The sequence below is a fragment of the Hippoglossus stenolepis genome, chromosome 6 (genome assembly GCF_022539355.2).
Source record: "Hippoglossus stenolepis isolate QCI-W04-F060 chromosome 6, HSTE1.2, whole genome shotgun sequence".
NCBI lineage: Eukaryota > Metazoa > Chordata > Actinopteri > Pleuronectiformes > Pleuronectidae > Hippoglossus > Hippoglossus stenolepis.
Window position 1 is genome coordinate 9,780,749 of NC_061488.1, and position 22,022 is coordinate 9,802,770.

Sequence of the window (22,022 nt, forward strand, 5' to 3'; positions counted from 1 at the left end):
GACTGAGCAGTTGCCAACCGCTAATCGCCTAAAAGCTGGTAAGTCTGTTGTAAGGAATAAAGAGCGAGATAGGATTGGGGTTAGCCATGACTTAATGGCAAAAAAAAAGGAGGCTTAATGACACCTTGTTAGCACTACCCCCTGTTCTCTCTCTCCCCCCAACCTGTCGAGGCAGATGGCCGCCCACACAGAGTCTGGAGTTTTCTCTCCCCCCAGTCGCCATGTGCTTGCTCATTGTGGGAACTGTTGGGTTTAAGAGTATTTAGATAATGTGTGTTGTGATGTAGTGCTTTACAAATAACATAGAATTGGACCCCACCTGTATTTGGTGTGTATCACCTGAGATGTTTGGAAAAGTGCCTCCAAATCCAAAATCTGGTGAGTGGATTAATTTGCCTTTAACAGAAAGTCCCACAATCAGATTGGAGTTATCTCCATCTCCTGCATCAATATCTAGTTTTACATTGACCCCTACTGCTCTTTCTATACTTGCATTTGACAAAATTAAAGGTACACTATTGTGGAGATGCCCCTTTTTTGTTCTGCACATTATTTTGTTGTTGTCTCTTTGTCGTCTAAAGACAAATTATAGTGTAAGGGGTTGCTATTTACAATCCAAATTTCAAATCTGGTGCTTGGCTTAGTTTGGCAAAATCTATGATACAATAATTTCTAAAACTGGAGAAATCTCTAGAGTGGCTGTGGAGTAACTGGGAGCTACTGTATCCAGGGTGAGTCCAGTAAACATGAAGTGATGAGAGCGGGTAGTGGAGGGAATAGTTCAATGATGTCAGCATCATCCCTGCAGTTAATTGGATGTTCTTTCTACAGCCGGAACGAAGTGGCCGTGTGGACAGGTGCGCGGGGACTGTCCGGCAAAATCCACTGTCTGGCATTGATCGTGTGACGCACGCACGGAGGGGTGGCGGGGGCCAAATCCAAATGATCTTAATTTGATTCAGGAGGGCTGATTGACACACGGACTGGTTCCACTGTATTGTTGGCATTCCACGAGCTAAGAGGATGTGGCCTGTGGCCCGTTGCGGAGGATGGCAAGGAGAGGAGCGGGCGCATTTGAATTGCAAGCCCTGTCAACAAGGCACGGGGTCAGAGCGGTTTGAATTTCTAAAGAGAGAAAAAGGTATTCAGTGGCTAAACTGCGAAACATTGATTCACCGTTTGGTCTGATTGTGAATGTATGAATCTCATGGGAAGAAAAATGTTTTATTAAACAGTCTATTATCATGAAAAGAGAGAACAAGAGAAAAGGGGGGAGGAAGAGAGGGAGGGAGGGGGAGACAGAAACTCTATGTCAAGGCCTTTTGTTGATATTCAGTGGTCTCTCTTGATTTGGGCCAGGTGACCTTGTTCTACCTCCTTCTCTTCCCGGATCAATACTTTCCCAGGATTTTTTTTAGACCAACACACTTTGATGCTCCGCAGCGTAAGTTAAAGAGGGGGAGAGACGTGGAGTCAGACAAGTATGGAGCAATTGAAGGAGCCAGCCAGAGGAGGGGGAAGCGAGGGAGAGTGTGAGGGATGAGTGTTAAGGAGGGGTGAAGGAGAAAAGGATGGAGGGAGGGATGGATGGCATGAGGGGGAGTAAGAGAGGAAGGTGGGGAAGGGGGGGAGTGCAGGAAGGATGTTGAGCAGGGGTGAAGGAGAAGCGGGGAGGAGAACAGGAGGGGGGGGTTGCATGGAGGGAGGGAGGCAGGGAGCGGCGATCTGTCAAACCGGGCAGACTTCGCCTCCGCCCAGTAATCTGAGGTACACTGTTTGTTTATTTTCTGTCCTCATTTAGACACAGGGACAGACTCGGGGAGGGAGGGAGGGAGGTTGTTGGCCATCTCGACAAACCCATTTCCCCAACCCCTATTGTGCAGGGAATTCAAAATAGGGTACGGCTAACCAAAAAACCTCCCCCAAGGTCCCTCTGGTGACAGCTGAAATACAGCCATAAGACTCATTCAACAAGTTTTCCTTTTTCCAAACGGGGGAGCAAATGATTAACATTCTCTGAATTCTCCAAATCTCCTATTCATATAGTCAAGGCTGAGTGTATCTGTAAAGTGTATCAAAAAGCCTCCTCTCTCTTCGGCAGCTTGTGAGTCTGTCTATCTGTGCTGTGACAGCATCTGATTCTCCTCTTTAAGCCAAGAGAAACATCTCAATCCCACACACTTAACACTCGCACAAAAGGGGTGATGTGATGTGACGTGCGTGCGCGAGCACGTGCGCGTCTCGTGCGATTGTGAGCGCGTGTTTTGGTCTATTCAGTCCTGGCCCTGTCTTTTATTTTGTATAGGTGAGTGGGGCTCAACTCAAAAGGCATGACGAGGCTTGGAGTTGTACCCTTCCTCTGCTTTTCTTCCGCTCACAAAGACGGGCAGGATTCGGGACAAAAGATCCAATTACGAGCCAGTAAAAGCAAAGAAACACAAACACACGAGTCACACACGCACAAACACACAAGTGTGCCCACGCGGACATGGACTCAAGCAAATATTCGCTCACTCAAGTACACACACACACACACACACACACACAGACAGACACACATCTACTGTACACACCCTGGCAGTTTAACACCCTCACTGAAGGAAAAAAAATGAAGAAGAAAGACATCCTCTGTGGAATTAGGCACAATTAAGCGTCTGTATTGATCTATTATTGATATGATTAGAGATTGAACCAGCCTGTTCATTGATTTGAACAGTTTTTTCTGATATTCTACAGGTTTTAGAAGGCTTTACACATATAAACATGAAACTATAATAAATATAAATTACCGAATGTCATCCATAATCACAAGAAATTGAAATGTTGAAATTATTTTTCTGATGTTTTCAGGAGCAAAACACAGGCCTGGGTTTGTCCGAAGCAATTCTTCCTGTTCGGTGCTGAGATTCCAGCGAACGTCGAACGTCTGAACAGTTGCTGCAGTTCTGTTGTGTTATTTTGCCGCTGTGAAGTGCAGCTGTAGACCCACTTATACGCACAAAGAAACTGTCACATAAAACCAAACAAATTTTTTCTCACGACAGCGAGAGCGATCCCAGCAAAATGTTCTCTCACTGAGTCACCACTGACTATTCATCACTGGCACTGCCACACACTCAAGTGGCACCTCGCGCTCGCGCACGTTCACCCACACACACACACACACACACACACACGCATTTATAGTTATTAAAATACAGTGGCTGATAAGGTAAATTCTCTGCAGCAGGAGACACTCGTGTCAAGCTTGTACATGTTTAACGTCTCACAGGTGACACTCAACCGCACACTGGTAGATTTTTGTGTACATGAGTTATGATGATGTGTGGCTGGTTGAGTGTAAGTGTGTGTAACGATCAGTGTGGGTAAATAGTGACTTACATGACAGGGAGTGTCCTCCTTTGGGCAGGTACTCATAGAGCAGGGGGTTATCATCTCCCATCATCTCAGCCCGCAGCGACAGCAGGCTGTTCTTACTCATCAGTGCCGCCTTCAGATTGGCCACAGACGAGATGCTCCCGCCCCCGGCTCCTCCCCCGCCGTCCTCCGATTCGTTGGCGCCCATGAAGCCCGGCTCCGCGGTGAGGGCCTCTTCCTGTTTGAGGAAGAAGTCGAGGCGTTCGCCGCGGCTGTCTGAGCTGTTGGGTTCGGTCACGTCTGCCCCTAAAAAGAGATGAGGTAACAGAAGATGAGTGAGCTCTTGTGTTCTTCAAGCACTTTTTTGAAAACAACACAAACTAAAGAAGGGAAATTCAAGCAGGTGGAAAAGGGACAAAGCCTTGAAACATTTCACACTGTTTTTACTTAATTTGAGGGATTACATGCGTCTTAAAAGGCTGAAAATCCAGACCCTGTTGGATTTGTGGCACCCTTTAAAAAGGGGACGGTGGTAAAACTGTAAAAACCTTTAACATTGTACTTGAAAAGTTGTCACTTTGCCGATTTAAGTGTATTTAGCTTGACAGAAACAACAGAGGATGAATACAAAAAAAAGCAAAACAAACTATTTTTTGAAAACCTCTCAGCCGAGTCATCGCTTACACCCGGTGTTTTCGCTAGCGACTACCAACACGTCACCGCTCTGATTCATCTCTCTCTCCTCAACTCCCGAACATACCTCATCATCACCAGTCAACAAAAATACATGGAGATCATAAAGAGACGGTGAGAGAGAGAGAGAGAGAGAGAGAGAGAGAGAGAGAGAGAGAGAGAGAGAGAGAGAGAGAGAGAGAGAGAGAGAGGCAGACAGACGGGGGTGTGTGTGTGTGTGTGTGTGTGTGTGTGTGTGCATTATGACTGTGTGTGTGTGTGTGTTTTTGGCCGTCAGTGTCATTGAAAGGAGAGCGCGTAGAAAAGCTGTCAGCAGTAGACATGTCGCTGGTGGTTCCACTGTAGATCTACAAGACTGTCAGACCACACTGCCGACGATGGCTTCGCTCAACACTGCCACAGACACACACACACACACAAACACACACACTTCCTAATTGACATTTTACTGATGACAGCTTTCTCTCTTGAAGACTTAGACAAAAATACACACCACGCACATCGCTGACTTAGACACTTTGAAAGGATGGCTTGGCTACACCTTAAAAACACACACACACACACACACACACACACACACACACACACACACACACACACACACACACACACACACACACACACACACACACACACACACACACACACAGACAGACTTCTGAGCACTAATGTAGAAATAACAGTTGCCTTGTGCATAATTATGTGAGATTGTTCTGGACAGAAACCCTCTGACATCCTAATATCCAAGTCTCCTGTTCTACACACAGTCCATGCAGTGACAGCTGAATCCTAATGGGGAATAAACAAAGTAAAGATAGAAATGGGGGGTGGGATCCAGGCTCACAGAATACAAAACATGGATAGAAAAGCAAATGAGTGGGAAAAAATATTGCAGCAGGGGAACAGAATAGTCATATTGTCCATTTTAACAACAGTCAGGTAGTGCTAAGTGTTTCCTGTGCAGCCCAGTGCTCGTCTGCTGCAGGGGGAGTCAAGGTGACAGAGGCAGTAGTTTGCCTCTACGTCTGGAATACCGATGGGTATACAGCCTCTTTACAGCCTACTGGGTCAACGTTGACCACTCTGTGTCTCTCACACATGCACGCACAGACACTGTCAGTCATTTTTCATGCTCAGTATAGATAAATGATCATAGATCAGATGGATGGATACACGCTCTGTATGCACTGATGCGCCTACGTGCATAAATCTGAAAGGTGTAGAGTTACGAGTGAGATACCGAAGGACGCGGGGAAGGAGATGGGGTGCGACAGACTGAAGATTGACATACATATGAAGTAATCGCGCCATCAAACTAACAGCAGACACAGAGGGAGATATAAAAGAAAAGAGGAGATGAAGAAATTGAGAAGGAAGAGAGGAGGAGCGGACAGGGGAGAAAGAGAAAGAGTGAGAAAGGAAAAAAGGCAGGGGAGTGTAAAAGCGGGGGTGCTGAGCTGTGGAGGAAGCACAGAAGATACACACAAAATACACACGCATGCAACCACGCACTCCTCCATCCCACACACACGCACACGCACACACACACACACACACACAAACAAAGTTAATTAAGGAGGGGGTGTAGGGGTTGGCGCAAGGGGGCATAAGGTGCAGGAATTCATTAGAGCTCTGCCCCCTCCTTCAGTGGGCAGCCCGGCAGCCACAGGAGTCAATCAATAACATAGATCTGCTGTTGGCCAACAACAAACACACACACACACGTACAGACACACACACACACATACATGCACCACCACACGCACACATGTATGGAGAAAGGAGAGGCAGACAAATGGAAGGAGAGGAAGTGAAGGAGAGAGAGAAAAGAGGGTCACCTCTGACCCCCATCTCCCTCCACTCATCTGTTCATTGGAAGAGTGAATGACCCCTGACCACTTTTCCCAGCATCCCCCTGGACACGTGCATCTACAGATGGAACATGTCCGCCCTCCCCACAGTCATACAGTAACAATGCTTCAGTCACACGCTGCAGATTCAATGGCAGAGCTATGGAAATGTGATCGCTGGTTGACGTCCTCACGGAAAACTGTAAAATCTCAGACTTTTTTTTACGTGAGAAAATGAGTACATATACATTTTAGCCAGTAGGAAAAGGACTCTCCCCTGCCGAGTCTCCGTGGTGCAAAATACAGTATCCTGCTTTCTGAGAATTGATCCACATTTGCCAGACTAAGTGTGAGATATTTGAAATTAGTATTCATCTGACCGCAAACAGGCTCCCGCACTAAATAACTGGAATATAGACAATAATCCTCCTTCACTTGTGTGAGCTTTACCGGCCCCGCGTAGATGTTGTGTTACTTAAACCTCATCCTGTTCCAACAGATAAAATCAGTTACCACACCAGAAACAGTCGCACCTAATCCCATGCACGCAGCTTATGGATTTCATCATACGTGTGTGAGGATTTGTAGGCACACATATTGCGGTGTCTTCCAGAGGCAATAGGTTTAGCCATAGTTTTAGAGACAGTGCCGTTACATCATTCCTTTGTGCACATATGCTGAGTGTTAACATACTGGTTGTCATGAGACAACCTATGAATTTCAATGGCATGGGATATGTCTTTGAACTGCATGGTCTGATCCAAAAAAACAATAGCATTTTCCTCGTTTTTTTCCTCTCCCTCCTTTCTTCTGCCTTTACAGTGCAGCGGTCTCTGTACAGTGAAGGGAATTTTCATTTTCCCCTTCATAAAAGAGTCCGAATAATTTAGATTTCTGCTTTCTGAAGAGATCCTCCGTTTAATTTGGTTGCCATGGTAGCCGGGCACCCTTGGCTTCAACATTTATGCTAAATCAAACCCCCTTTTAAAAGGAGAGACAAATATGTGGAAATGGTGGTTCTCTTTGTTCATGTGTGAGTTGGTTCGTGCGATTGTGTGAACGTGTGTGTGTGTGTGTGTGTGTGTGTGTGTGTGTGTGTGTGTGTGTGTGTGTGTGTGTGTGTGTGTGTTTGTGTGAGTGAGCAATGCTGCAATATATGTGGGGGCTTGAGTGGGAAAAAGCAAAGGCGGAATAAGACTTACCTTGGAATAAAAGATGTGTGTGTTGAACTATACTTCAAATGTGTTGTGAGGGATACTGCATTTATCAGCCATTGAGAGAGTTACAGCTAATGGATAGGACATACAGTTTTATGTGCTGTGGTTGGAAGGCTGCACTGTATCTGAGTGTGTGTGTGTGTGTGTGTGTGTGTGTGTGTGTGTGTGTGTGTGTGTGTGTGTGTGTGTGTGTGTGTGTGTGTGCATGTGTGTATGTGTGTATCTGAGTGTGTGTGTGTGTGTGTTTCTCAAGGGGAGTTGTGTTATTAGAGAACACGCTTTGACGCAGTAAAGCGGAGGAGAGAGAAGGTCTGAAAAGGGAGGGAAGGGTCAGCTGACCCAGTTTGACCTATGATCTTCTGTTCTGATTGTGCTTGAGGAGTGTGTCCCTGTGTGTGTGTGTGTGTGTGTGTGTGTGTGTGTGTGTGTGTGTGTGTGTGTGTGTGTGTGTGTGTGTGTTTCAACATATGCCTCCTTCGCCCTCAAATGAAGCCAAACACTCTGTTGTGTAATGGAGTTTCCATTTTCTCAAGTAAATATAGCTTTAAAAAGATGAATAAAAATAAGTTTACTCACAGCCACTATTTGCACAAGCACTCATGGCCTGGCTGTTGGTTGACACACTCCTTTAACACCTCCAGTCACACACACACACACACACACACACACACACACACACACACACACACACACACACACACACACACACACACACACACACACACACACACACACACACACACACACACACACACACACACACACACACACAACACACCACACCTTCAAACCAACAGAGACAGTAGCCAAACACATTGGAGAGAAAAAGTCCAGGGTGGTTAAGCAACGAGTTACTGAGGCTTGTCGACCACAAGAGAGCTGTCAAGAAGAAAGTAGGGCTTGTGTGCATGTTTGAGAATGGGAGTGCAAACAAAGGAGAAAGACTCTCTCACTGTGTATCTTTGTGTGTGTGTGTGTGTGTGTGTGTGTGTGTGTGTGTGTGTGTGTGTGTGTGTGTGTGTGTGTGTGTGTGTGTGTGTGTGTGTGTGTGTGTGTGTGTGTGTGTGTGTGTGAGTGAAAGAGGGACAGTGAAAGACTCAGAAAGAAACCTTGCCCCAAGTCGGCCTGGTTAATGGCTCGGCCAGCCTGAGGTTGAAAAGGACAAGACATTACAAGAGCCGTCTTGTCACAAGACTCCGCCACTCGCCGTATTGTCCACGAGACATTAGAGCGGCATGATTCCAAAACGCAAAGTGTCTCCTTCACCTTTTCTCTTCCACAAACGACTCCGTACACTGTATGTGTGATTAGTGCATGTTTGTCCTCGAGTGGACAAAGAGGGGAGGGAAGGTAGAACTTGCTTCCTCAGCATGCCAGAGTTTGAGAGGGTAAAAAAGTAATTTCAGCCGAGAAGGGGGAGTGAGGCACTAAAACAGCTCAAGAATTCAGAGGCAATTTAAAAAGCAGTGTGGGAGAGGGGAATGAAAAAAATGCTGGGTTAAAAAGGAGGGAGGATGGAAAGTAAAAGAGGTTGTTATTCTCTCTCTCCCTCTCTCTCTCTCTGTCTGTCTGTCTGTCTTACTCTCCCTTGCTCTCTCTCTCTCTCTCTGTTGTTTTTAGGGACTAGCCGGGCCACAACCTCCAGGAGAGATAGGGAAGAGTGGGTGGTGGTGGTGGTGATGGTGGTGGGGTGTGTGTGGATAGGGAGGGCAAGCATAAATCAAGCAGAGCCTGAAGGCTTTAGAGGAGGGAGGGACAGAGGGAAGAGAGTGGTAAAGGACAGGGAAGAGAGAGAGATATGATGGTGCTGGTGGTGATGGTGGTACTGCTGGGGCTCGGAGAAAAAGAGAGAGTGTGGGTGGAGGGGAGGAGAGGAGAGGAGCGCAGCGATTGCAAGAGTGGTGGGGTGAGAGGTGGATGGTGGGGTGATGGAGTGTGGGTGGGTGGGTGAGTGAAGGGGGAGCGCGGAGAGGTGAGGGGGAGGTTACAGAGGCTGTGGGAGGGAGGGTGGGTATAGTGCCGGTGGGGGTGAGCAAGTGAGTGTGCGTCTACAGTAAGGCAGCTAAATTTGAAAGTGCATCTTTCTCTCTACGCTGTGGCCCTCCATCAATCCACATGAAGACGCGGCCGCAACATGTGATTACACATATAGACAGTGGGGGGCAGTATGTCAAGATGTGAAACCTATAGTTGCTGCCATATAGTCTGTAGATAAAGATGGACGACGTGTCTCCACTTTCTCCTACTATCCAGAAATGAGGCTAAAATATTTAAGATACGAACGCTGCCATCTCAAGCATTTGGAGCCAGAGTCTGCACAGTAGCGATGAGGGAATGTAGCAACGGTAGCGCGGTACCATCGTTGGCACACGTGCGAACCAATCGCAAGACAGTTTCACTCCGTTTTTATAGCATCAAATAACTAAAGCGAAATACTTGACTGAAAAATGAGCAGTGAGAAAACTTTATATAACGTCCATGTCCTACGGGGGGGACCTATACCGCAGCCAGCCTCCAGGTCCCATTTACATCTAGAAACGTTCTCATGGAAGATGCTACTGCGATGGCCAGGGATGATCTGGTCACATCAGCGAGTGGTGCAGTGAGATTCTTCACAGCTGATGAAGTAGCCCTGCTAGCGCTAGTCCGTCACAATATCTCTCCAAGTTTCTTCTTGGTACTGAGCCCTTTACTCCCCCCTGGCATTTTCTTCTCAGGATTGTGCACCATTTCATTCAATGAAGAGCCACTGAAGGGGCAGAAAAACTCTCCGGAGGAATGATCCCTTTCAGTTAGCAAGTGAATGTGTGTGGTCGCTAATGGGAAAATAAATTCACAGATTTTAGTGAAAAATCACCGCCTGGTTTATGACTCTTTTATGGAGCAGTTAACTCTAAAGGAGCAGGTTGAACAAAACTGGATGATGCAACCCAGCTGAATGGATACTTCTGCCAAGGCCCAACAGTCGTCTTAAATAAAAGCTGAACCAATTTACAGACAGTCCCCTTAATATGTCTGACTTTTTTCATCATTATTGAATTATTTCTTGAGAAATTTTTCAAAAGTGTCGTAATGTTACAGAACCCTAAATCTGCCCCCTTAAACAAATCAATATTTTTCCTTGGCCCATATTCCGCCCCTCCACCAAGTTTCAGTAAAACTGTCTCGTAATTTTTGCGTAATCCTGCTAAAGGTCGGACAAACAACAAACAGCGATTAAAACATAACCTCCTTGGCTCGAGGTAATGTGCTACGACAGCTTCCTCCACTCAAAGGCTCTTAGTTTTTTTCAGCTCTTCACCACTAAAATTAATTAATCAAAGAAAAGGAATCTTTCTACATACTCATGTAGTACGCTGGCAATTAGGTGAATACTGCAGCCATTGATCGACTCATTAAAAGTATATATCATGAGCCTTTGTGTGGATGGGGACGACTCAGCCACCGCAACACAATGATGTAAATCAGATCCGAGGCTGCGCAGCATTGAAGCTCAAGAGACAACTTCCTGCATCTCTGTGATAACTCATTTTAATACAGCCAATCACAAGTGTCGTTATTAGTATTCATGCTCAATCCGGCAGATTATTTTATGATAATAAGATAATGATTTGATCGACAGCTCAGCACAGCGGTGCAGGATTTACTGTTCGACTGGTTAAACTGCGGCTGCCTGATCTGGGATCAATTTACTATTTTATGTTCATTCAGCTGCCTGACAACAGTAAATTAAAGAGTTAAGCGGAATTTAAAAACAGTGTTGATGATCATCGAGAGCAAGAGGTGTCCGTTCTTTTCCATATGTTGTCAGTGACTCATTGTTTCGCTGTTCTCTGTCTGTCTTTGGTCGAAAGTAGCTTTCAAACCATATCTTCGTTTTTCAAAATTAGCCGCCATGATGCGGACGTACTCAGAGCGAGCAAGTGAATGAGTGAAAGAAGGATAGGGAGGGAGGGAGGGAGCGGGTGAGTGCGTGGGGGATGGAGGATTGCAGGGCTCAAGGTAATCTGGGGAGTTAATGCAGCTTAGAGGGACTGCGAGGAGTGGGAGGGAGGCAGAGAGAGAGAGAGAGAGGGAGAGAGAGAGGGAGAGAGGGGGAGTGATGGTGGAGGGAGAGAGAATATAAAAATAATAGGGTCAGCAGGGAAAGAGTGAAAGAGAAATAAATGAAGATGTATCAAAAACAAAAGCCAAAGCAACTGAGGGGAGAGAGGGAGAAAGAGAGAGAGAGAGAGAGAGAGAGAGCGAGAGTGTGTGCACAGGGAGTGTAAAAGCTGGGGAGATAGGGGAGTGGAGGGAGAGAGAGCGAGGCGAGTAAGTGTGTGAGATAAAGAGTGGGCTAATGAAAGGTAGGGTGAGGCTGAGCGAGTTGGCGGGTAGGAGGGAAGTCGACAGAGAGAGACAGAGAGAGAGAGAGAGAGAGAGAGAGAGAGAGAGAGAGAGAGAGAGAGAGAGAGAGAGAGAGCGGGGGAGAGGTCTGCATGGGGAAAGAATGCTGGGTGGGGAAGGAAGGCAGACACGCAGGGCTTTGTGCTAAAAGCAAAGAGTGAGAGATGGAGAGAGAGAGAGAGAGAGAGAGAGAGAGAGAGAGAGAGGAGATATGTCTTAGGTTTATGCACAGGGGAGGAACTGGCGAACTGTCCAGCCCGGTCCAGGGTTATATTTGAGGGTAAGGTGGGCGAGAGAGAGAGAGAGAGAGAGAGAGAGAGAGAGAGAGAGAGAGAGAGAGAGAGAGAGAGAGAGGAGAGGGAGGGGAGGGAGGGGGATAATGGAAAGTGGAGGAGGAAAACGACAACGACTCTGGGTGGGGATGCTGTACAGAGCCTGTGGGTTATTGGTGTGTGGGTTAACACACTCTTGGACTAACGCTGACCAGCTCACAGGCTCAGAGGCAGAGTAACGTAGACAGAATTACTTCTTTACGGCTCCCGGGAAATTCATTTGGTTTAACAAACAAACAAAGTTGGCAAAATCAAAATATTTCCAGCTGGAGCAGACCACGAAACCCAAATTGAGATAAATCATTGAAATGTGTTCATTAGATTGTTGATGCAAAAAACATTTTGGATTTGTAAATTGGCAAAATGCTCCTGCAAAAAAATCTCAGAATCGGTACGAGGTCACTTTCGTTATCTCTGTGTGTTGAACAATAGACATACGTAGTGTGTGATGCACGGCACCATGTGTGCATCTGCGGTCTGCCGAGGGGAGGGAAGTGAGACAAATGCCAACACTGCCTCCATTAGAGTATTTCTTTAAACCTCATAACACCCCTGAACATCTTGTTTTTGCTGACCTCCTCTGATTTAGATTGTCTCCTTTCTGGAGCGGTGCACAGATGTTCTCCAAGACATTGTGACATTACTGTGGGGTGTGGTCAGAGATAAGACCGGCCTTAAGGTCTCATTTTCTCCAAAACATTATGCGATAGTGCTTTATCCTTTGTGTTCAAGGCAAATCGAGTTCTAGCAACCAAAACAATTTGTTTTGTTATTTAATGCATGAATATGATAAGTCCTCCTTTCTATGTATTATCAATCTATTATCTATTCTACCCTAAATTTGGTTATGGGTGCAGTTAGTTCACCAGTTAATCAGGAAAATTCCCAAACTTGAAATCAGTCAAAAAAAGGCAAATCAGTTCAGCAGAATTAAAGAAACTGCACCTGATTAAAGGAAACAGGTTGATTTAGGTTGATATTATTATAGCAGGTTGGTCAGGACAAATCACTGAATGTGACTTGCTTGTATAGAGATCTTTACTGTATGTTTGCGTGCAGCATCGCGAAACCTGTGAATGCACAGGAAAAAAAAACAAGACCTTTAAGAATTCCTGTGTCCTCAAACATTCTTTAGATTTGATTATTTGACTTTTTCAGACTTTTGTCGAGATGGAAAAAGGCTTTTTTTAAGAGCGACGACTCAGGGGACTCCATCAAGTGGCAGCCTGAGAAAAGTACAAAAACAGGACACGTGATGACGTACGCTACGATCATACGCTAGAGTCACAACGGGCGAACAGAGGGCAGGTGACCGGTGCAAAAAAGTCAATGTCACTGTGATCTGTTCACAGCGGGACACTCCACTGAGCGGTGAGCAGGGGGTGTTACGTGTTCTCTGGAAAGCATTAACGTTGCCCAGTGACCAGCGCGGCTATTGCCCCTCTGTCTCTGCTCATCTCTCCCATCTCATAACATTAAGACTGTGTCTCTCTGCGCTTGTATCCTTGGCAACCTGCCTCCAACAATGGAGAGAGCTCTGGCCTCAGCATGGGAGGAGTGCGGTGCCATGGAGAGGAAAAGCAAGGACAGGGGAGATAGAGGGAGATGGAAAACTGGCAGAGAGGCAGGGCCGGCTAAGGGAGAGCGGAGGGAACGGGTCCCCGTGTTCGTCGTGCACACGCCGCGTACAGGTCCGCATGAGAGCAAAGGGTTAAAGGGAGGAAGGAAGTGAGACAAATGAGATGTGGATGAGGGAGGCAAACCAAACTGCGAGCTTGGTGTTAGTGAATCACTGGAGAATAGAGGAGGACTCCCTTTGCTTCAGACTTTGGCCGTGGTAACGCAAAAAATGCACAAACACATTAAAGAAAAAGGAAGAATCAAAAAAGCATAACATAGGCAATTTAATTAGTTTTTATTACCTATGCAGAGGAGGCTATGCTTTCTGCTATGTCTGCATTTGTTTGTTTGATAGCAGGATTACACCAAAACTACGGAACATTACAATGAAACTTGGTGGAAGGATGTGGTTTCGGGTCAGGAAATAACCCGTTTCATTTAGGTGTGGATCCGGATCAGGAGGCAGACCCAGGGATTTTTTGTGAGATAATTTTCATAGATTTCTCAGAGAATAATTCACGGAACTTGATGTTAAAAAAAAAAAACTGGCATATTTAAGGACCTGATATTTATGAGTGTTTTCAATTTGGTGCAGATCCTCATATAAATCTGGATCTACTGAATTTAAATGTGGTTCCATTAGGGGACTGTTGGGCCTTTGGCAGAGGTATGTGATCTCTGAGCACCGTCATTTAAAAACTTAACAAAATTGCTTTTCAGTGATTAATATGTTTAGGGATCTCAGGGCTCTTTTCATACACACTGAAATTGTAAATATGTCTGCAAATCCGAATATACTGCAGGCGAACATCGTGTGCGACAAAGGAGAAAAGAGGATCCAGCACGGTCTCTCTCTGGTATGAGTATAAGAGGTAATAATAACAGTAATCACACAGTATGAACAGAGAGGGGGGAAAGCACAGAGAGAGAGAGATGCACACATGCTATAGAGGACTGTGCTCATCTCCTCTTCCCCCACTGCAGCCGAGCTGAACCATTGAGATTAATTGCTTATGATCAAATCAGCAGAAATTGTGCAAATTAAAGAACAGGCCAGGCCCCTCTAACCTCACCCCCAACACACACACACACACACACACACACACACTCACACCCCTCCTCGTCCCTCACCTCCGCATCATCCTCCACCCACCCAAGCCAAGCCAGACCCAGTGGACAGTGCGTGTGACGAGCCCCGGTTCTTATTCAAGGCTACAAACGTGTCATTTCCTCTTTCCCCGGAGAAGAACATGGAGCTCAGAGAGGTCTCGCAATAGAGCAAGGGGTCAGTCGAATAGCGCAGGCATGTGTGAATACACACACACAGAAGTACACACGGACTTATCATGGACACGCACACGCATGCAAGCACACAGGAGGAGTCAGTGCCCTGAGCCGAACTGCTGATATCTCACCCTGCTCTCTCTCTCTCTCTCTCGGACTCTCTCATTAAGAAACCATTAGAGAGAAGGGCAGCGTGAGACCACATGACCTCTCCCTAACCCCTGTAACACACCCCCCGCCGAAAAGGGAGGGAGCAATGCAGGGGTTAGGGAGGAAGGGAGAGAGAGAGAGAGAGGGGCAAAAGATATACGCAGTCAGACAGCAAGAAAGAGAGGAAGAGAAAAGAGGGGGCGATATGAGGATAGGAGGGAGAGACGGGGTAAAAGGGGAAAAGTTGAGAGAGTGTAGGAGTTCAGCAATGAGCAAAAACGGAAAAAAAACCGTCAGCGGTGACTGATCAAGCAAACGGAGAGATGAGCAGCTGAGATGTCTGAAATGATGGTTTTGAATTTCATCTTTCCTAAAACATGAAATATCTGGCTCTACGGCAAGTAACCTCTGATACGGTGTTTCTAAAGAGTGTGACAGATCCCATGGGAGCGATAGGAGATGTGTTTTGAACATAATTCGCACTGGAGAAAAAAAAAAAAAGGGTGACACTGCTGTATCTCACTCTACCGGCTGATCTCTGTCACTCGCTCTGAAACAACATTTTACAACTCACTACGAGATGATTCAACGTGCCGTGTGCTCGCTGGGAGGGATGGAGCGGACGAAAACATGGGAGATAGAGGAGGTATGCGTGAGTCAGAATGGAAGAGAGAGGTAGCGAGGCGTTTGATAAGTATGCAGTGACTTTAGGAGAAGGGGATAATTTGGGAGTGGAGGGGAAGACGGCTGGGCTGCTTCCTTAGTCGGACACAGGAATGTAGAACGGGCGGATCCCAGTGCGCGTGTGTGTGTGTGTGTGTATGTTTCTATGTGTATGTGTGTGTTTGTGCCAGACAGGAATCCCTAACCCCCACAGACTCCGGCTCCACTTATCAAGGTCTGAACAGAGGGGTATAGGAGGGGGGAGACGGGGTCTGGGTGTGCCGTGCTATCAAATCCACCTCTAACCTCCATCGCTCCCTTTCCCCTCTCTGGTAAAACCTACACACACACACACACACACACACACACACACACACACACACACACACACACACACACACACACACTAAACCTTGAAGCTGGATGTCTCTGAGGCCAGAGGAACTATGGGAAGGCCAAACAGTCTAACCACGAAAAGAAGAAAAAAAAAAAGAACCTGCCAGGGTCACAGACAATTACACCATGTACACATGCAAACACACGCTGTCTCCCTGCCTATCTGTCTATCTGCTTTCTCACACACACACAGACACAGACATCGAGCAAAACTTTGAAAATCCTCTTTTTGAACAACCATCTTGCACCACTGTAGGAGTCTGAATTCACACAGTTTCTTTTTCCTTCTCTCAGATCAGGTGGATTCTCATCTGAGGAATTAGCGTTCATTAAAAAAAATAACAAAATAAACCCTGGGAGGTCCCACCTGAAACAAGCCCATGACCCATTTTAGTTTCAGAGATAGTGACTTACGAGGATGGGGGTGGGGGGGGGGGACAGATACAGAGAGTGGAAAGCAGATCAACATGAAGTTATTCTCTGCATCCTGCTGGAGTATAGGGAGGAGGAAAGAAGAGAGGTGGAGGAAAGTGGGAACAATGAGCAGTTCAAGCAGGTGATCTGGGGCAAAGAGGTTGGGGGAGAGTGGAGGAACAAAAGAGAATTTGGCCTCTTTATTTATATAAAACTAACATTTTACTTTAACGACAAAGAGCAGAGGATAAACAGGAGAAAGTCCTGGTATCATTTCTGGGCCAAAGCTGCATTTAAAACAGCCTCTAAAACTCTTTTTTCAAAGAAAGTAAAACATGATTCTGACATTAAGTTAAATCTTTACTCTTCCTCCCTGATCACACCTTTTATTCTCCTTTCTTTATGCTTGTGATATAGTTTTAAAATCTTTAAACTGATCACAAACTAATTCTCAGACACGTTGGGGCAGTGAAAACGAAACAACACTGACATAACAGCAACTTTTGAATTGATGCGAAAAACCTGTTTTCAGAATCTGCACATCCAGCAGACACGGAGCAACATTAACATTCATTTGGAGTTCAGTGTTCAAGTCAATCTGGCAGCTGTTAAGTCCGATTCTCACTCTCCTTTTACTGATGTCGTTCATCCTGCAGGGGGAATATCATGCTCCAGCTTAATGCTCCACAATGTTCACCAGCTAGTTGTTAACTTGTCATAGGTACAGGGCGAGTCGAGCGGAGTGGGATTTTAAAGCGTTTTAACAAGCTGATGTTTGCAGTGAAACATCAGAGTGGTGAGGGCGAACGCAACAAAAAAATACATCAATACCAAAATAACACAAGACTGAGCTGAGAAGCTGCACAGAGCTGAGGGGAACCACAGAGTCAGAGGGGAGATTCTCTGAGGGCAAACACTTTCACACTGACGCATGATTGATTGTTAACCAGGGCCGGAGGCAATACGGCCCAAATGATGTCGATATAAGAAGGTTCATATCAGTTGATATCGATAATTATCACGATAAATGAACATTCTTATTGTTTAAAGATTCAAAAATGTTTTCTCCTGAGTGAAGGTTGTGGTTTTAAACTATATGAGCAGAACATTTAACAAATCGGAGGTAGAGTGTAAAACGCATAGGGATTTTATTAATATATCGAACTTTTATTGTATTGATATTGATAAAAATTATATTGTGATAATTATTGATATTATTTGAATGCCTGGGACCATTTAGTGAAAACAAGTGCAAATAAGCTTTGGGGCAAATAGTGTTCGTAAAAACACAAAACTTGAATTGACCATGATGTAAAATTGAGCAAAAAATAGATACGAATCACCCGACATTCTGTTGAGCAATATTATGTTGGCGTTCCGTTTTTTTTGTTAATTTGCATTATTATGTGTTGTGTGATTACAAAGTACATTTCTAACTTTTGGAAAAGAACCTGGAAGTTCCAGTTTTACACAACAAAGAAACAGACACCGATCTGACTGATGAGGAGGAAGTGGAATCCACAGCCCTGCCTTTGTTTGAGCCCATATACTCACAGTGAAACAACACACACACACACAGACACACACAGACACACACACACACACACACACACACACACACACACACGCACACACACACACACACGCAGTACACAAGAAGTGACCGTAGCTCCAGTGTATGTGATGAGTCAAAACAGAAGTGACAGCGTGAATTGACGGGATGGAAAGCAAGGTCCAAACAGACAGGGGGAAGGAGGGATAGAGGAGAGAAGGAGGGGACAAATAGTTGTGAAGGACAGATAGTAGCTTCCAGAACTGTCTTCAACGCCTCTGTAACTATCAAACCCAAAAAGAGACACACACACACGTATGTACACAACCCAAGCCATAATTGTTCCCTGTGGTGATTTTGGCCTCTCCCTCCTACTTTCTCATTGCTGTTGGCCTACTCTTCTATATCTTTAACACTTTCTGTTTTTTCCTCTTTTCAAAAGAGGGGGAGGAAGGGTGGGGGTTCACAAGAGAAGGAATGAGGGATGAAGGAGAAAGAGAGGACTAAAGGAAGGAGGTGTGGAGGGGTGTGACAGCGGAAAGGGGGAATGGAGGCAAGGAGGGAAAAGGAGAGAATGAATACATAAGAGGAAGGGAGACTTTGCCCTCCAGTGGGAACACTCCCACGATTGTGTGTGCTAGTGTGTGTGCACACACGTGTGTGTTTGTGTGCGCGCTGTGCCTCGGCCAAACCGACACACCCACAGGCTGTAGACCTCTATATCCTGTTCAGGTTGTCCGTTTGTCCAAACATCATGCACTCTACCACCTCCTCCCCTCTTTCTGCTCCCCCTTTCCAACTGGTCTGACGCTGATGGGGGTAGAGGCTGTGGAGGGAGTGGATACGGTAAATAGAACAAAGCCACCTTTCTAAAATAAACAGACCGGGAAAGAGGAACGTCAGGTTGACTGAAAATGAGAGAGAGAAAGAGAGAGAGAACGAGAGCACAGATCCAGCCATGAGCTCGTTTTGAAGCACTTTTCTTAAAGGTCAAATTCTTGTCAAAAGTTACTGTTTTTGCTTCCTCTCGTCAGTCAGTCTGCCACTTTTCTTCACCCACAAACACACACACACACGCACACGCACACACACACACACACACACACACACACACACACACACACACACACACACACACACACACACACACACACACACACACACACACACACACACACGCACACACAATCACACACTTTACTATATAGCCTCAATAACCCGGCTGCTTGTGCTCGGCTAGGTCTCGGTGAATGCTGGGTACAGTGTGACACATAAGCCACAGTGAGCAGTGCTGCCGGGCTCACGGCTACAGGGCCCATTACTGGCTATCAGATCACTGGGGGAGAGAGGAGAGAGAGGCATCCTAGATCACATCACATCTCCATCTCATATCTCCAAAAGAGGAGCCTTGTCACGAAACTCCCATCAAAGAGGAAGAGGCCCAGCTCTCGCAGATTTCACGAGAAAGTGGGTCGTGGTGCGGTCCCCTCACAGCAAGAAGGTCTTTGGTTCCAACCCTGGTTTGGGCCTTTCTGTGTTGCTGTTTGTCTCTATACAAAACATTCAAGATGTGTCCCCTGCATGGAGTTTAAATATGTGGTAATCAGAAAACATTTACATTCAATGGATTACATATATAAGAGTAGTTTGGTTGCTGGTGAAATTTCCTTCACCCTAAAATAATGAATTATTGGGTCTTTATCCTTTTTGCCAGACTCAATCTCAGACTGATTCATTTGACTTTGGGTAGCAGTATTGTGTGGATGTAACAATCATTCACAGTAATACATACAATACTAGTGTAAGTCAATGTCGCAGTTATCCAAACTTTATGTTAATCACTTTATCTCTTCTAATAGAATGTCTTAAATTACATAGTAATGTAATATGTAACATATTAGAAACATTTTAAAAGTTACTACAACACTGTGCGTGTTTGAACTCACACATTAATACAACTGTGTACTCAGAAAATGTGATGGAGTTCGAAATGTGTCGTATGTGGGATGAGTGTTAAGCTGTGGGGGTAAAGCTCTGAATGTTCCACCGCAAGAACCTCCGGACCCACCCACCCCTTCTCCGTGCCAACAGGACATCCTGTCAGGATGCATTCTGGGTAGTTTAATTCTTAGATTTGGACGATCAATGCCTAGAGACGTGTGTGTGTGTGTAGACAGAGCTTCAGCATGTACATTTTAAAGTGTAATGTAGGATTGGTACATGCATGGGTTTATATACTTGAGTGCAAGTTAGCGGTGAGTGTGCACGGTATGTGTGTGGGCCACGGCTGACTAGAGCTCACACACAGGCACAACCCAGGTGCACTCAGGGTGGGATGGCTAATCTTTAACCCCCTCCTCCCCAAAATCACATATACTCTCGTCCTCCTCCTCCTCCTCTCTCCGGCTCCTGTTCCAGGGGCAGGAGGTGGAGAGGTGGGGGGTGCTGACATTTTGGAAAAATGCCACGGTCACTAGTGGGGAGGGGGCAGCTTCCGGTCCAAAATGGCTCTTTTAAAGCCGGAGAATTAAAAATAGAGCAGGTGTCAGTATTAAGAACTGAGAGAGAGAGAGAGAGAGAGAGAGAGAGAGAGAGAGAGAGAGAGAGAGAGAGAGAGAGAGAGAGAGAGAGAGAGAGAGAGACAGCAGGAGTGTGAAAAATTGTGTGATTGTGTGTGTGTGTGTGTGCGGGTGTGTTTGTGGTGTGATGGTGTGGTGGAGTAGGAGAAGGGGCTTTTAGCTGGTGGACTGCCCATAGTGTCCAGCAGGATGTGAGGTCATATGACAAAGATGGCTGGTGGGTGGTGAGAAAATGATTGGTTTCCACGGTGATAATGGAATTTTTTTTTCCCATTTAGTGGTAACCGAACAGGAGGTTGACATAAGAGCGAGAGAGAGAGAGACAGAAAGGAGGACAGTACAGTATTTTAGTCCAACGTCACAACTCTCTAAACAAAAACAAGCAGTCAACCCCTCTAGCTTGTAGGAGTGTTTGCACGTGTGGTGGAAGGGGACAAAAAGGGGAAGGGGAGGATGGAGGGAGCGGGGGAAACTGAGGTAGGTGGGGTGGGCAGGCCGGAAAAAAAAGTCAATAGTGTGGGAGGAAAGGGCTGAAGTCATCTGTGCAGTCAGAGGACAAAGGGGCAGAGCAAACAGGGGGGGGGGGCAGAGCGAGACACAGTGAGGCCTGGAGTACAAAGACAGAACTGATAATAGACTGTGGAAAAAGTGAGAAAGATGAACCAGGAGCCACAAAAAAAAAAAAAAAAGAGAGCGGAGGATATAGAGGGTGAGAGGCCTCCGCACGATGTAGTTATCTCACCCATAGCGTGTCAAACACCGAGCCATGAAGAAAGGGGTTAAAAATTAAGTCCACACAGTCTGAAATATTAAATCTATTTTGGTTTTTAATGAAGGAGGAGTGAATTAGGGAGGAAATATGAGAGTAGATTATTAAACCAAGAGCGAGGAGAAGGGAGGGAGAGGGAAAAAAAACGTGGAGAGGTGTGCGATGGGTGAGGGGGTTGAAATCTGTTCACGGTGTTTTAAATATTAAACCTATTTCAAGTTTAATGAAGTGCAAATACTATGGGGAGAGTCTTAACTGGAATACAGAGAGGAAGGGGCGAAAGGGGGATCCGATTCATTATTTCAAGTGTTCACCTTTAGACTGCCGAGACTTGGGGAGAGGAGCGCAGAGAGAACGAGAGAGAGAGACAGAGAGAAAAAGGAGAGAAAGTTTATGCGGAAGTGCAAACTGGAGGGTAATCTTCCGAGTGCCTGTCCCAGCTGAGTCCAGGAGGAGCTCCAGAGGATGGAGGTCTGAGCTCGAACAAGCCAAAACACGCAGCGCTGTGCCGAGCTCGCAGGAATAAAAACAGCGGAGGGTTTTATGGAAAAATTATCTCACTTCTTTTTTTTGTAGCATGTATTTGTGGGGCCTGTGTGTGAATGTGTGCACGTGTGTTGTAGCGGTTGAGGAGGGGCCACTCTGAGGCCACAGAGCGCAGAGGAAAGAGAGTCAGATAAAGATGCTGGATTTCAAAAAAGATTCTCGATGTAATCAATGTGCAACAGCTAGAGGGAAATGGAAAGAACAGCCCACG

The 22,022-nt window shown here is 45.9% G+C and overlaps 1 protein-coding gene across 5 annotated transcripts in view; it reads right to left on the bottom strand.

Moving 5' to 3' along the window:
• Positions 1–22,022, bottom strand: part of zbtb46 (zinc finger and BTB domain containing 46) — a 61,929-nt gene that overhangs the window by 11,939 nt on the left and 27,968 nt on the right. For all 5 annotated transcript variants that reach the window (XM_047340236.1, XM_047340235.1, XM_035158506.2 and 2 more), the window contains exon 4: positions 3,382–3,663. In XM_047340236.1, the coding sequence (XP_047196192.1) occupies positions 3,382–3,663 (282 nt within the window). The remainder of the gene's footprint in view (positions 1–3,381; positions 3,664–22,022) is intronic.